This window comes from Centruroides vittatus, unplaced genomic scaffold (genome assembly GCF_030686945.1).
Source record: "Centruroides vittatus isolate TY-2023 unplaced genomic scaffold, ASM3068694v2 contig_875, whole genome shotgun sequence".
NCBI lineage: Eukaryota > Metazoa > Arthropoda > Arachnida > Scorpiones > Buthidae > Centruroides > Centruroides vittatus.
Window position 1 is genome coordinate 4026657 of NW_027122567.1, and position 16156 is coordinate 4042812.

Sequence of the window (16156 nt, forward strand, 5' to 3'; positions counted from 1 at the left end):
ACACAATGAAGAACACTTTTTCAATGTAAATATGGATTACAACCATTGCAACCATACATTTCAGTGTAACTTATCCTTTAGTAGTCTCTGCAATCTACAGGTAACAAGAATTACAATTTCATATATTTTTTAAAAAGTTTGTGCAATCATCAATTGAACTAACCTGCTTTTGTAAATATGTGCATTAAAATACAGACAAAATAGATAATAAAGAAAATCATTTCTTAAGCACATTCTAGTTTCTGTATATTAGTCTGTCAGTGATAACTGTACTTAGCTGTATTGAATCATGATTGATGGCAGAGCAGTTGAGGTATTAGCCTCATCTTAGGGACCGGGGAATAAATCCAGATGGGTTGAAAAACCATAAAGTTTTTGGGTCTGTCTGAGATATGTTGGATTATCCTGTACCATCTGACTGCTCCATTGTGGGCTGGCCAAACACATGATATGCTTGATTAAAAGCAAAAACATAGGATAAATGGTATTTTTTTAACTTTTATTAAAAATGAAAAAAATTTTGAAGCTTTATAAAAAATTTTATTTTTAATAGCACAAGCATAAACCATAGGTTGCAATATCAATAAAAAAGTATCATTATTGTAAGTTACATAATTAGTACGTAATACATCATAGCTGTCCAATTATATCAGTATATAAGATATTAATCTAGCAATTAAGTTGTTATAATTTTTTTTGTAATCAAATTTTCAAAAAAAGAATTAATTATTATGGAATGAATGTATAATCTTTTTTATATAGTCTGGCTAAAAGATGAATTGTAATTTTTTGATATTTTATAGCTTGAAAAAGGATGTCTTTCCATTTGAAATGCATAACATAAAAGTTGATTTAATTATCTTGGTCTTTTTAAAAGAACAGATATAGAAGAGATGTGACATTTGTATCTGTTACTAGTCTTGATGATATCATTTAGCTAGAATATATAATCAAATTTTATTTACATTATATTTTTAAAAACTGCTTTTTTATAGTTATTAAATTTTATTTTTGTTTTTATAGGAGTAGATACTTTTGTGCCTGAAAACTATCCAGATCGTAGCTTTCAAATTCAGTGGTTACAGAAATACTTAGAAGCATCATATGCATTAAAATACAAAGACAGAAGAGAAATAACCAATGATGAAGTTGAGGTGCTTTATATTCAAGTCAATAAATTTGCATTGGTTAGTTACACATTTTATTAATTTTATTTGGTTTTTTTTATTTTGTTAAAATATAATATTAAATATTATTTTATTAAAATTAGTTTATTTAATCAGTTAAGTTTGTGAATCAATAAAATATATAAGCAATATATTTATTGGAAATGAAATAATCAATATATTTTTTAAAAAAACATCCAAAATGTAAATTTCGGTGTTTAAAACAAATTTATCCACAAAAAACCCAAGATTCAGAAGAAAAAAATGTTTAACTGTGAGATTTAAATTTATCTTCTAATATATACTTTAATTTAATCCTGGGCTTTATCAATCATAAATTATATATATATATATATATATATATATATATTATATATATCACATAATTTATCTCTATAAAATAAGAAGAAAAAAAAAAAGGTTAGAACATAGATGTTAAATATTTTAATATTGTTAGAAAAGAATTTGGGGAAATTCCCTCTTGAAATGAAATGCTTTCTCTCTGTATGAGCATTGAAGTTTACATATTTTGGGTGTTTGTTTTTTTTATTATTTATAAAGTATATATACAGCATATTGTTTTTTGCTTTTTGCTCTTAATTTTATTAAACATTTCTACTAACTTAAGCCCTAACATAAATAACTGGTTTATCACACCAGTGAATATGAACACAAAAATTTCTTAAATTTAATATATATTTAAGTTTACAAAACAAAGAGATTTTACAATAATTAAAACTAATATGTATAAAATATATAAAATACACTCAAAATGCATTTTGCACACTAAAATAGTCGCTCTTCAGTTGATGTTTCAATTAAACTCACAAGATAAAAAAACATCATTGTTATTTTGGCCTTTTAATAAGACTTAAGACATCACAATTAAGAAACTGGCAATATCTCACAAGTGCAGTACAATAAATTCCATTTTATTCATGTTTTCCATAACCAAGCCAGCCATAGAGTTAATTGATGCCTCTGAAGGATTGACTGAAACATTAGATTTGATTATTATAATAATTTTATAATTGTTATTCAAAGCTAAAATGATTAAAAGTTACAGAAATAATGAATTAAATCCTTATTCTTTATATATATACTTGTTACTTTTTTCTAATAAATATTGCACGATTTAGAATTTTTTATAAAATTTTTAAAATATTAAGAGAATTATATATATGATGATAAATATTATATTTATCATTTTATACTTCTGTATATAATGTGTTTGAAAGTGCATCTGTCTGTATTTTTTACAGTTTACATAAAATTATTATTATTTAAGGCTATGAAGTTTTCTTTATATTATTATTATTTTTTATGTAATTTAAATTTCAACAGAAAATTGCTTTTCTTTTCTTTCAATATTTTTAAATTAAAAAAGCATGTTTTCTATACGTTTAAACCATAAAAGATTTAGTTTTGGATATAATTAATCATCTTCAAGAATATAAATCAGTTTAGGATACTATTTTTATATTTTTAATGTTACAGTCTGTAATTATGAATACATTATGAGTTTATATTATTGGAGATTGGTAACTGACAAAAATATCAGTGCTAAAGTTTTAATGAACTACAGTAAAACATTTTTTTACACATTTGATAGCTGTTAATTTAATGTACTAATAAATTACCAATATTTTTTTATTTTTTATGTTGATAGATCATATAAAATATATTTGTTTTTATAGCAATAATCTAATTTATTATTAAGTGCAGAAAAAGTATTATTGTTATAATTGAAATTTATTATTACCGTTAATTAATGTATAAAAATAAGTTTTATTAAATGGCATATATACATATTATGCTTAAAAATTAATATATATTTTCTAGAATTTATGATTTACTGAACAACTAAGTTAATATAATTAGAACTATGCAATAACTAAAATAATGCTATGAATGATAAAAATAATCTGATAATAAAATGGAATTTTTTTCCTGTTTTGTTTCAGGCTTCTCATTTAATGTGGGGTATATGGTCTCTTGTTCAGTCTGCTCATTCCTGTTTAGATTTTGATTTTTTAGGGTAAATATTAATTATTTTACTAATTGCTTAATGTTTTCTTCCATTATATATAACATCACTTTATTTAAGTCATCCTCTATGGACATAAAATAGAAGCTAATAAAATTGAAATAAAGATTAATTGTTACTGAAGAACATTGAATGTTCCCAAGTAATAACTAATTCTAGTAAAAATTTAATTTTAATAAAAATACTGTAGAAGAAAATATTTTTTTATGACATTACAAAAGTTATATTATTGATATAGATTAACGTTTCTTTAAAAACCAAATAAGTTTTTTAATTCTTACAATAACAATAAATAATTGTTTTATTTAATTCACAAAACAAGTGAATTTTCTTATTTCAGAATATATTTCAAACCAAAATTATATTTTGAATTTTTCTTTTCCTTTGCTATAAATTTTAAAATGCAAGTTTTTATTTATCATAAATTTCTATTAATTATAAAAAAATTAAAAGTTTTTTTTAATTTAGTAAAAATCAGTTTTAAAAATATATTAAAATATTTTCTTTGTTCAGTAATGTTTTAAATTTACTAATTTATATCTGAAAAGAATAATATTTTTTTTCAATAGTTTAAAAAAGTGATCTTGAGCAATAATATCCTTAACATAATTTTTTTACTAAATTACTAATGTTAACAAAAACAATTGAAAGCCAAAAATCAATATTTTAGAAATACCTTTACCTAAAAAAGATTATTCTTTTTATTTTAATTTTGATGACTACCATGATTAAAGAATCAATCTGTTAGCAATAATTTAAGTAACACTATTGAAAATGCAAGTATTTATTTTATGAATATATATTAATTAATAAATAATATATATTACATATATATATGTATGTGTATATATGTGATTACCAGTTAACAAAATCATTTTGATTGAAAGTATATTCAAGATCAGTTGTTAGATATGATTTTTCTTAAATTAATTAGTTTTCATTCTCTGATTCAATATTTAAAATCATAAATTTTAATCAAGATTGCTTAGTCAGTTTTATATTTTTCGAAAAAATACATTGAATACATCTGCATTTAGATGATAATCAAACATTTCATTAAATAATTTTGATTCAAAATGTTTCACTGGTTACTATCACTTAATTTTATTAATAGTATAGAGTATATACAAATGAAATTATCTCTAATAATTCATGTTTTTAAATTATTTTATAATAATTTATTAAAATAAATGAATGTACTTTATCTCTAGATATAATTATATAATTTTATTAATTTAAATATTTTCAATGTGTACTTTCAATAATAATAAGTCTTCTCTTTTTTACAAAAGACAAGATAGTAAATTGTTATAAATACAATGCTGTAATTTAAAATGCTTTATCAAGCTTTACAACTGTTCATCAAAGTATTTAAATTTTGAAATGAGCTAAGATGCTTCAAAATATCAGTTAGAAAAATAATTTTTTTTAAATTGTAGTATAATATTTACAACAATTTTGTATTTTATAAAAAAGAGAAGACACATATGATTGAATATAAATTTAGAATTAATAAGTAATAAAATAAACTTCTTACTGTATAGATGTCTTTTCATAAAATTTTAATAAATGCTTTTGAGATATTTTATTTATTTCTACTTATAAAGTAATGCTATATGACACATACAAGATTACTACTTACAACAAAACAATTAATATGTCCCCGTAAAACAGAAATAACGTATTATGAAGAAAAAATAATAATAAAATACATATATAAATTATTAAAAAGAAAAAAAAACGAAATACAAAAAGGTATAACAAAGTATGAAATTTGTATAATATAAACTTATAAAATAAAAATAAAAAGGACTCCACATTTAAATTTGCTGTAATGGCATGATAAAAGAACAACCACCTTTTGATATTTTTCTCATCTTCATACATAAAATAAATTATCAACTACATTCAGAGTAACTCAAACTTATCCATTACTTGAAGATTTTTGAATGTTTTAAACTTGTTGGTTTCTTACCAGTTTCCAAAAAACCAAAATTGATCTTCTAATAGGTTTTTCTCGATTATAATATTTTGTTTTTATTTTATTAAATAAACATGTTTTAAGCTGAACATCCATATACATTGGTTCAGTACAACTCCCTCTGACCTTTTGTTAACTAGATTATCTTTATGATTTGCTATTCTTAGAAGAGGAACTGGATATACTCAACATATCATTGTCAGATACATCCAACTCTTTTTCCTACAGGATAAGGAAAGTTACATTGAACCATGGATATAGACAGTGTTCTGAAGAAATATTTAATTATGAAAAAGAACACAAAATTATAGTTTTGTTTAAAAAAAATTCTGTGACAAATTCAATTTCAGTTATGTGAAATTGGTAAGAAGCCAAGAAATTAAAACATTGGAAAATACCCAAATGTTGATTTAAATTTATGTTGAATAAATTCAATATTGTAAATTCATTTTAGTTAAAACAAAATATCTTGAAAACATTTACCAAAATTTTACAGAAAAAGTTTTTTAAAGAAGTTTCATTTTATTATTTGGGTAATTTTGTTGAAGGAGTTGAATAGAATGTCAAGTATTCATTTAGAATAAACTGATCCATAATTATTTAAAGGAAGTACACATGGAACACATTAAAAATAGAATAAAAATATATAACTGTGTCTAAATATTACCATTTATTCAAATAAATGAATTATAATTTAAGTAATTTAAATTATTTATTACTTTTTTATTCCATAAATCTGTAAATTAAATGATATATTACAACTTCTTGAAGATCACTTAAATCATAGCCAATTATTAGTGTTATAAAGTGATATGTATAATATAGATATGAGTAAATTAAAAATAGTGTGTGTCCAAGAAAGATCTTTATCATTCTAAATATTAATAACAAAAATACTAACAGTGAAATGAAATGCTGTTTGCTGCAAAAGAATGAAGAAATCTAAGAGTTTTTTTACAGTACCTTCAATGTAGCTGTACGTGAGCTCCGTTAGTAGCACGAACAATGTCAAGTCTGTACTCGATTTCCCTCCAAGTGTTTTTTAACATTTGTGGTGTAACAGTGAGGATTGCTAATTGTATCCTTTCCTTTAAAGTGGATATATCAGAAACAAGTGTTTGATAAATATAAAATTAAAAATTAATTTGATAAACCCTGTTTTTAACATAACCCCAAAAAAAGAAATTCAATGGAGTTATATTGGGCGATCGTGGAGGCCAAGGTATGGGTCCTCCACGTCCAATCCATCGTTCAGGAAATACTCTATTAAGTAATTCACATACAGAAAATGTCCAGTGAGGTGGAGCACCATCCTGCTGAAATAAAACATTTGGCTGCAAATGTTCCAATTGTGGAATTACATAAAACTCAAGAAGATTCTGGTAAACATTACCGTTAACAGTCTTTTCCACAAAGAAGAATGGACTGATTACAGCATCATGTAAAAGTCCACACCAAACATTACCAAACCAGAAAAAACTCTTAGATTTCTTCATTCTTTTGCAGCAAACTGCATTCCATTTCACCTGTTAGTATTTTTGTTATTAATGTTTAGAATGATAAAGATCTTTCTCAGACATGCTGTGTATTAATTCAGAAAATATTGTATATAAGTAAACTGAAGAGATTCGTTTGACTGAAATGATTAGAGAACACAACACTAATAAATATTTTCTGATTTATTCTTTGTGATTGATTCTGTCCCTAAAATTAGTTGTTATGGATTTAGAAATTACCATATGTACTGAAATAATTCATATCCTTGAATAATCCATTCATCCCATTTTTTAAGATAATGAGTTAAAAAAACTCTTCAGTTTAATTTAATACATACTTAACAAATATTTTACTAATTCATGTTTGTAACACAAAAGCAACTTTTACTCTAGCTGTTTTGTAGCATTCAATATGACAACCTCAGTTTACAAGTCCACCTAGTATTAGAATATAACTTGGGTTTTTCCTCAGTATTTTTATTTGTATGTCTGATAAATTATCTGTGAATTATAATATATTTTATAATGAATTAACTTACTAATTAAATAAAAGTAAGATCTCTTCATTGTTTAATTTGAGTTGAAGGTGAAAGCTGCTAATAGACCAATAGCTTAAACTAAGTAAATAATGAGTTTAATTAAACACTTGGCTTTATTTCCATCTTTATTTAGTTGACTTTTGCTTATCAAAAGAGCACGCTTCCAATCCCGCAACAGAAAGCAGAAGAATTAAACAGACGATGAGTATTGTTTTCATGTTACTTCAAAAAAGTTTTGTTGCTCTTCCGGTCGTTCTTTCTCTATTCACATTACGTAACTATCAGCCGGTGCTTAAATTCACAAACTATTACTGTATAAACTTTATACAGTAATAGTTAAAATAAATAAATTTTACTTTAATATAAAAATAACTTAAAATTAATTTGTATAATAATATATGTTAAACATAAACACATAAACATGCACACAGAAATTTTTTTCAGTTTTTGTGATGAAAGTCATGACTTCTGAAATTTCTGTTCCATTTGTCACTTTTTTCTTTCCTTAAGCAAATGTCGGTAGCGGAAGATTGCATCCAAAACGTCTCGTTTTGCTTTTGCACTCCTTTCAAAATCTGGATCATTCGCTACAGTTTGATCAATGATTTCTGTTATCGTTACCAAACTTTTACTAAGGAAATCTGTAGAGAAATTTTTTGGTTTCTTTGTTTTCAGAATCTTTATTTTCCAGTTATTCAGGAATTCCTTGTTCTGCCAGTTCTTGAAGGTTGTTGTTGGTAAGGCTCTCACCAGAAACCTGCAGTAACTCCTCAATATTCTGATTGTCTACATCTCCTAGTCCTGCTGTATTGATTAGGTTGACCAAATTGTCAACCTAACGATACAGTCAAATAATCTTTATTCTCTGGCACCGCTGAGCACAGCCAGGCAGAAATACAAAAAGTACATAGTAGATACATGCCGTTAGTCATACAAGGGATACAATAAAATGGCAGAGAAAAGGGAAATAAAATAAAATAAAATAAATAACATAAATGAATTAAAATAAAAAAGAATAAAAATTAAATAAATGATTAAAAAAAAATAAAAGTGCACTATAACTAAAATAAAATTACTGTACATCAAAGTCTAAATGCTGTAATAGCAGAGCAAGGCATGTAAAAACATTGGCATCAAGGCTAGAGTGAATCGGATCACAAGAGAGCAGGTCAACGGATCCCACATCTAATGGAGTAGAGTGCAACAAATTTCTTTAACAAGTTAAAGTTGCTGTTGTTTTGTAGAAAAAAATCAGGCTTTACTGGCCAGTCTAGATTGCTTATATTGGCATGCTGCATGCACTGATGCCTAATGTCATCCAGCATAGGACAGTTGTATAAATAGTGCATGACACCGTCCCGCACCCCACAGAGCTGACAGCAGTCAGAATTAGAATGGTGAAACCTTTTCAGGTAAGCACGAAAGCGCCCGTGTTCAGTCAAAAATTGGACTAAATCATGTGTGGGTTGAATCCATTTGCTTTGAATACGTTCCTTGACCTTTGGGATAAAACGTCTTGTTATGTGTTGTTCTGGGATCTTGTCCCAATCCAGTTGCCAGGTCTCCAAGGCATTGTCCCAGATAAGGTATTTAAGTCTTGACTTAGGAATGAGATTGTAGGCAGGAGGGGTATCAGGATTAGGCGTTGCGTTTCGTGCCAGAAAGTCAGCCCGTTCATTACCCGGAATGCCGCTGTGTCCTTTGATCCAATTGATGGCATATTTGTTAAAAGACGTAGAAGCTGCAGCGAAGATGTCATTCGCAACAGGGTGAGTGTTATCTTTATTCCCCAAAACAGCAACAGTCGCAGCACTGTCTGTGAAGATGTTTATCAGTTTGTTCACAAAGTTAGTGTTGCACCAGTTGATTGCCATCAGCACAGCAAAGATCTCAGCTTGGAAGACAGAGCATTCTGGGTGTAGAGCAAACCTAACGATACAGCGATAGGCTCTTCTCGTTGAGAATTTTTGGATATCTTCAGCCAAAACTTCTTCCACACTCCATGTATTTATCAGTTAATTCTTGCCAAGCAAAGCCGATATTGCCTATGGCATCCATGATATATATATATTTTTTTCCAAAATTGCATCAAACAAACATATATTTAAAGAAAGTACACCTTTTTGCCACCTGTTTCTGATTGGTTCATGTTCGCAAATAATTGTATTATATACGAATCAATGAAATGCCGTGATAATTTAAATCAGCATAAATTTTGAGTTTTTTTTTTTTTTTTTTTTTTTTTTTTTAAGGCTTCGAGCAGACCGTGTTATATCGAATTAGCATTAAGCGGGGCCTTACTGTATATAAAAATGATAAAAATATAATATAATAGAATCAATAACAGAACACTTTTATATTCCAGCAACAAATTTTAAGTAAAAAATAAATACATTAATTTATTTAAAAAAAGAGCCAATGCTATAAAAGGCTTCTTCAGGATATGAAAATCAAATAAAAAGTAATAAACAAGTCAAGAATTTAATATTTAATAGTATAATATCCTACATATGTACTTCTGTAATTCTATCTGAATTATTCTATTTGTCTGCTATAGAAACAAAAGGTTCCAATACATTTTCAGGGATAACTTTGTATAAAGAATCTAATGGTAGTTGAAAGTCACAATAGTGACATCTTTGATAGCCAAAATTAGAACTGATGCTATCTGAAAGGCTTCAATTAAAACAATTCATTAAAATTTACCTCTGGAGTTTAATTGTGGTTGCATAGAAAATGCATGCTTTATCTAGAACATGCACTTTTATGGTAACCACATCTAAATTCAAATTTTCTTTTAGAACATTATCACTTAATTGTTAAATTTTAATACTGTTTCAAAAACTATTCTATATTCAATGCCCGGATAACTCTGGAACAAATTACTCGATGACAAGATTTTTTCGGAAAATGTCATAAAATAAATTTTATAGTTTAATAAAACTTGTGTAGTTTAGTAAAAATCGATTTTTTTCATTTCTTCTCTTGTCGTATTTGACAGGTTATAGCTACATATCTTGTCCAGTTTAAGATTAATTTTGTGTATTTAACACAATAGAAATCCAGAATAAAAACACAGAAATGATTTATAAAAGAATAATATTGCATTGACTGAAATTAAAATTGTTATTAAGAAAAAGAAGAAATCTTAAATTATAATACAAAAATGATTAATATTCTTTGCCTGAAGATGGCTATTGATAAATGTGTCAAAAGTGCTTGTGTTGATGATAACTACTGTCTATTGGCATTAAACAGTTATTTTTTGTTTTAATGGAAAAAATGCTTATTCAGCCTATCTATTGAGATAATATTGAAGAATATTAAAAAAATTTCAATTCTAGGAGTGAATGAAATCTTTATTGATATTGAAAATATTGATTTTTTAATACAATGTTTGTATTCATTTTTATCAGCTTGAGTAAAATAATATAATCAGAAAATATTAAAATCTGATTGCTAAGATGCATTTTCTTTCGTTAAAATAAAATATACCATATTTATTCTAATAAACTAAATGCTATCGATCTTTTCTTCACCTTGCAGCTGGGATGTTTGTTAGAATGCACTTTCTGTTAGAAGGCAAACTATTTCTGTTCTTCAGGAATTAGGTGAAACTGTTATTCAAGAGCAACTATCAATAGAATATGTCCCATAATATTTTTTCACTTTATTGGGCTGCATTTTGAAAAAATTGTAGACCTATAAATTCCCACTGTCATCTGTCCATGCGGCTTTCCTTAATCTCAAACAGCGTTAGAGAGATGAAAGACAAGATCAGCTATATAGTTAATTGGGACTCCTGCCCCTAAGGTTTCATATGAACTTCCAAGTTATTTCAATTCAAAAATTTTCCCCTGAAAGGTGTTAGAAGATGACTGGCACAACTCTGTTGTTAAAGGAAAAGTATGATGTACAGGAGCAAGTCACCACTAATTTGAGGTGGAGAGCATATATTTTAAATTAAATAAATTAAAAATATGATTAAAAATTGCAGCATGGCATTGTGACAATGTCACAATAAATAAGTGCTCATTATTATTCAAATAACAATGCACAATCAACACATTTACACTTTTTTCAACATTTAGTAAAAGTGACAACACTAAATAGAATATGTAATTTTTCCATTTACAATAACCCTTATCTTCCTTCAATAGACAATGCATTCATTAATAAAGAGCATTGTATGTAACTTTTTTTCCATTCCTTATAACTGCACTGTTTATTAAGGATACTTACTATTAAAGTGCTGTTTATTAAAATAAATAAATTATCTAATACATATATAAAATTGATTTTTATAATACAGTATATTTATAATATAAACAAATAAATTAAAATTTGATAATGAATAGTTTTCTAAAAAGAAATTTATTGATAAAGTTTAAAACATATGTACAATATACAGAATTATTTTCAATTAAAAATGTATGGTATATTAAATTGGAAAATATTCAGACTTTTTCTGAGAATTATTGAATACACAAGTTTAACACAAGCAATCACTTTCTATACAAGTATATTAACTTTTCTATTTCTCCCATTTACAGAAAATATTTATACAGTATGAGTTCTATTAACAAGTACTTCTGTGAGAGTTCAATACAATAAGCATTGATCAATATTTAAGAAAACAAAGTATTTTAGTCAAGTGTTTGATGAGATTGAAATTCCTGCACATTCCAATTAGATGACTCATAGGTTCTGGTCTTTTTTTTCATTATGTATTTGTTTGCAAAACAAGAGATGTCATTATTCATCTCTGAAGAAGACTTGTAATAATCAACTTGCTCCTCCAAAGAACCATATCTTCTTTTCTCTGTGATTAAAATTTTATTTAGAATGAAATAAAATTGTTTATTAATTTTCTGTTTGTTTTCTGCTTGCTTTATTGTCTTAACTATTGTTTTTTTTTTACCATTACCATCAAATGAAGAAATATCAGATATCTTACATGTTTGCTTTTTTTAATGTTATATTCATTTCTTTCATTTCATATTTGTTCTTTTTATATTAGTGAATAACCAAAGTATTCATTTAACCAATGATTCTAAATGAAATGAAAATAAATTAACATTAAAGTATTTTATAACACTTTAGCCATCTTCCTCAAATAAGATTAGAGTGATTTAGTTATACTGGAATCAGGTACAAATTTTTATCCTAAGAATTAATAGAAAAATTTATCCCTATTTGATATTTTGATTTATGAGAAGTTTCAGAAATAAGGTATGTTCATATATCAGGGTTATACTGTACAGTACATGAATTTGCATTTTGTTCATGTTATAAAAACATTTCTAGAATATTTACTTTAGTAAATATTCTATTTCTTTACATCTTAAACATGCTATGATTAGAAGAATTTTTTAATTCTTAAATTTGAAAAATTTGGCAAAATTTACTATATTTTATTTTTGTTTCAACAGATTCTAATCAATCAGTTCAGTATTGACATAGGAAATTGTTTTTCTATCTGGGAAAGGAATTTACATAGTTAAAAATACAAAATTTAGTAAATTAAAAAAGAAAATTTCTAAATAAAGTTAAACAATCTTAGCAAATAATTAAATTTTCCAAATGAATTTGAAGCTGAAGTATTTCAATACTTTAGCTTTTTACTTAAGCAGATTTAAATTTCTTAATTTTAACAAATGGATTTATAGATGATTTTGTTAATTTAAATTGTTGTTCAAACAGATATTGAAATAACAAAACTATACTATGAATAAAATTATTCAGTTTTATAAGAATTGCATTAATAGTAACTGTATTTTTTTAGTAAAGTGTATATTTTATAAATAAAAAGTTAATTAAAAATATTACTGGTGATTAACCAGTATAATTAGTAATTTATTTTTCATACATTTATTATCTTTAGAATATATAAGTGAATATCTTATTGCACTAATTATTTTTCTCGAATATTCACTGTTAGAGTTGAATAATTACTACAAATAAAAACATAAATATATTGTTAGTATTTCAGATTAGAATTCTCAATATTTATAATTATATTTTATTAAACTGTTTTGTTTGTTTGTATAAATTTAAGAACATTTTTAAGAAGTCTATTTAAAATGATTTTCTTATAGCAAAAGATAATTTGAAAACTTCTAAAAAAGAAGTTATTTTTAGAAAATAAATAATATGAGCCTTATATAATTTTTGATATGTTTAATCTTATGTTTAAATTATAATAATTGTGTGGATATTGGATGTTTCTCTGATATTTTAAATTTATAAGAAAAATGGCATTTAAAGAATAACTTATATTTAAGTATTTTTTTAAATACAAATAATTTAGAGAATATTTTTTGAAAGAAAGTAATGCAAACGAAAAAAATATTTGAAGAAATATATCAATAATAATAGTATATAATTGCTGTTTATACATAAAAGGTTTAATTTTTTTTCAATAAGTGTATCAATTCTTCCATCTTTTGGAAGAAGTTTGCAAAAGGTTAAAGAATTAATAGTTTAGATAAAATTATGAAATATGATCTTAAATATTTTTAGTTTAATGTATTTTAAATCATTATCAACAACAGTTAGAAATATCTCTTTCATTTGTTAAAGAAATACTTCATTTTACCTTATTTTAAAGCTTAAAGTTTTATTTATATATATATATATATATATATATATATGAGTATTAAAGAAATGACAGCAATATTACTGTAATAAAGAAGAGAGGTATCATAAGTGTGATGACTACATATTAATTTGTAATTAAACAAACTGCATTCAGTTGATTGTAACAATAGATTCAGTTTATTTTAAATTCAATTTTCACAATCTCTTCATATTTAATCTTAATGAAAGGCATTTCTAAGAATTTTTTCTTAATGGTAATATCTAATGGTATTGTTTATCTCTTCTGGCATCTTAAAGGATATTTAAGAAAATGTGCTAAAACCATATCATTTTATTGCTTGTTTTCAACAAATTCAAAGACATTTTGGATATTAGTGTTCATAATGAGTTAACATTGTATGGTGACTTTGTGGTAGAAGTGACAGTTTTGTTTTATATAAAATATATAATTTTCTAACTCATAATTAATAATTATCAGTTTGTAAAATACTAAATATGAAAAGACAAGCTAGCATTCAGAAGACACATCTATTGACGTCAAAAATCAAGAAACAATAATCATTATTAACTGTAAATTAGCAGATAATTTTAATTATGGAATAATAATAATAAATTCATGACTTAAAAATGATTACAAATGACTTGAAAAAGTTAACTATATTAATTAAAAGTGAAAAATTTAAACTAGCAATATTTTTGAATAAAAATTTAGCTGTTAGTCCTTCAATATCTTATTTATGTCATTTCCTGAAAAGAACCAATATATTAGGGTTAATCAAATGAAAACCATATTTTTGTGATAAAATTTATTAAAAAAAAAGAAAGGATCACAGGTGGCTATAACTTACAGCAGCTATGAGTGGGCATTCAAACAATGTTTTGAAAGTGCACCAATAAGGCATGCCTCATCATGCAACAACAACATTGCAAAGATAACTGCATCATTACAAGTTTGCATGAAAGAAGAGCAGCTGTTGTGACAAGATTTCTACTCTGAATGTGTAAAACCATCTCATAGTATCATATTTCTTAGGCATTCTTTGATGAATATAAGTTATGTCTATCCAGGCAACAAGTCTATGAATTGTGTGTATCCTTGTTTAAATTTTTCACACAAGTGTAATGGATGCATCTTGATTCTGCCTAAGTATAAATTGGCAGGAAGGTGGGTCCCAAAGAATGATTTGAGTGAAATGATTTGGACCCATCTTGCAGCCACTTTATGGAATCTCCCATATCCCCAAATCTGCCTGGCCTGGTTCCAAGTGACTTTTATATTTTTGGGTCATTAAAAAAGTCATTAGAAGGCAAGAAATTTGATTATGATGATGACAACACAGTACATGACTGGCTTCATGCACAACCTAATAATTTTTTACAGGAATGGAACTTTTTGGAAATTGAAACATGTATCAAATCAACTGGGGAGTATGTAGAAATTTGGTGTAGTTATATGGCATTTGATTTGCAATAAATAAATAAAACCACATTTTTATATTTTGTATATCTGACTGGCCCTTGTGTATATGTATTCTTGTTTATGACATTTTCATAATGGTGAATTCTAGTGATTTATTTATTTTCCTTATTTACTATTATTGATATTTAGGAAATTACATTATATAATTTTTGTTTAAAATTGAACATTGTTGCATTTATTTAAATAATTTAAATTGTTTTATAGGTATGCTAAAGAAAGGCTGGATCAATATTTTGCCCGCAAGGACGAGTTTTTTGCCTTAAAATTTCCGTGAAAATAAATCAACTTAAATGTATAATTGAAATATAGCAGTAGGTTTAATTTATAAATATTTAATTGTTCTTAAAATTCAATCAATCACTGGCATTTAATTTTAATTATCTCAGGGGATAATCATTTCCACATCAAATTTATTCCTTTTATGTACGACAGAAGTATATTAAATATTAATAAAAGAATTTAGATATAGTTGTATATTATGGATGCAAATTTTAATGAGTAAACTATGTAGTAGAAACAATTACACACACTATTTACAAAATCACAATGTATGTAAATCTGTTTTTCAACCTTTAAGGTTGATCAAGTTGCTTGGCTTGTTTTATAATTTTTAATAATGACCAAGTATATAATTTGTTAATAATTCCAATTTTCATATCACAAATAAAATATATAATTGTATTATTTAAAACTCTTTTAATATATATATATGTATAAAAGATCTAATTAAATAGTGAAAAAAAAAAATCAAATTTGCACAATTATATAGTGGGGCCAAGAAGTTTTATTTGCAGTAATGAATGTGGAAATACATGAATTTTACTTAATTTATTAAAATATATAAAAT

General features: G+C 25.3%; 2 protein-coding genes across 4 annotated transcripts in view; one reads left to right on the forward strand and one right to left on the reverse strand.

The window, feature by feature from the left end:
• Positions 1–15774, forward strand: part of eas (ethanolamine kinase 1) — a 59854-nt gene extending 44080 nt beyond the window's left edge. For 2 of the 3 annotated variants that reach the window (XM_067279644.1, XM_067279642.1), the window contains 3 exons: positions 1024–1187; positions 3131–3204; positions 15514–15774. In XM_067279644.1, coding sequence (XP_067135745.1) covers positions 1024–1187; positions 3131–3204; positions 15514–15583 — 308 coding nt within the window. In that variant the 3' untranslated portion in view covers positions 15584–15774. The remainder of the gene's footprint in view (positions 1–1023; positions 1188–3130; positions 3205–15513) is intronic. The other variant, XM_067279643.1, reaches the window with a different exon arrangement.
• LOC136983044 (CD9 antigen-like) overlaps positions 1–16156 on the reverse strand; it is a 285455-nt gene that overhangs the window by 161763 nt on the left and 107536 nt on the right. The window lies entirely within an intron of this gene.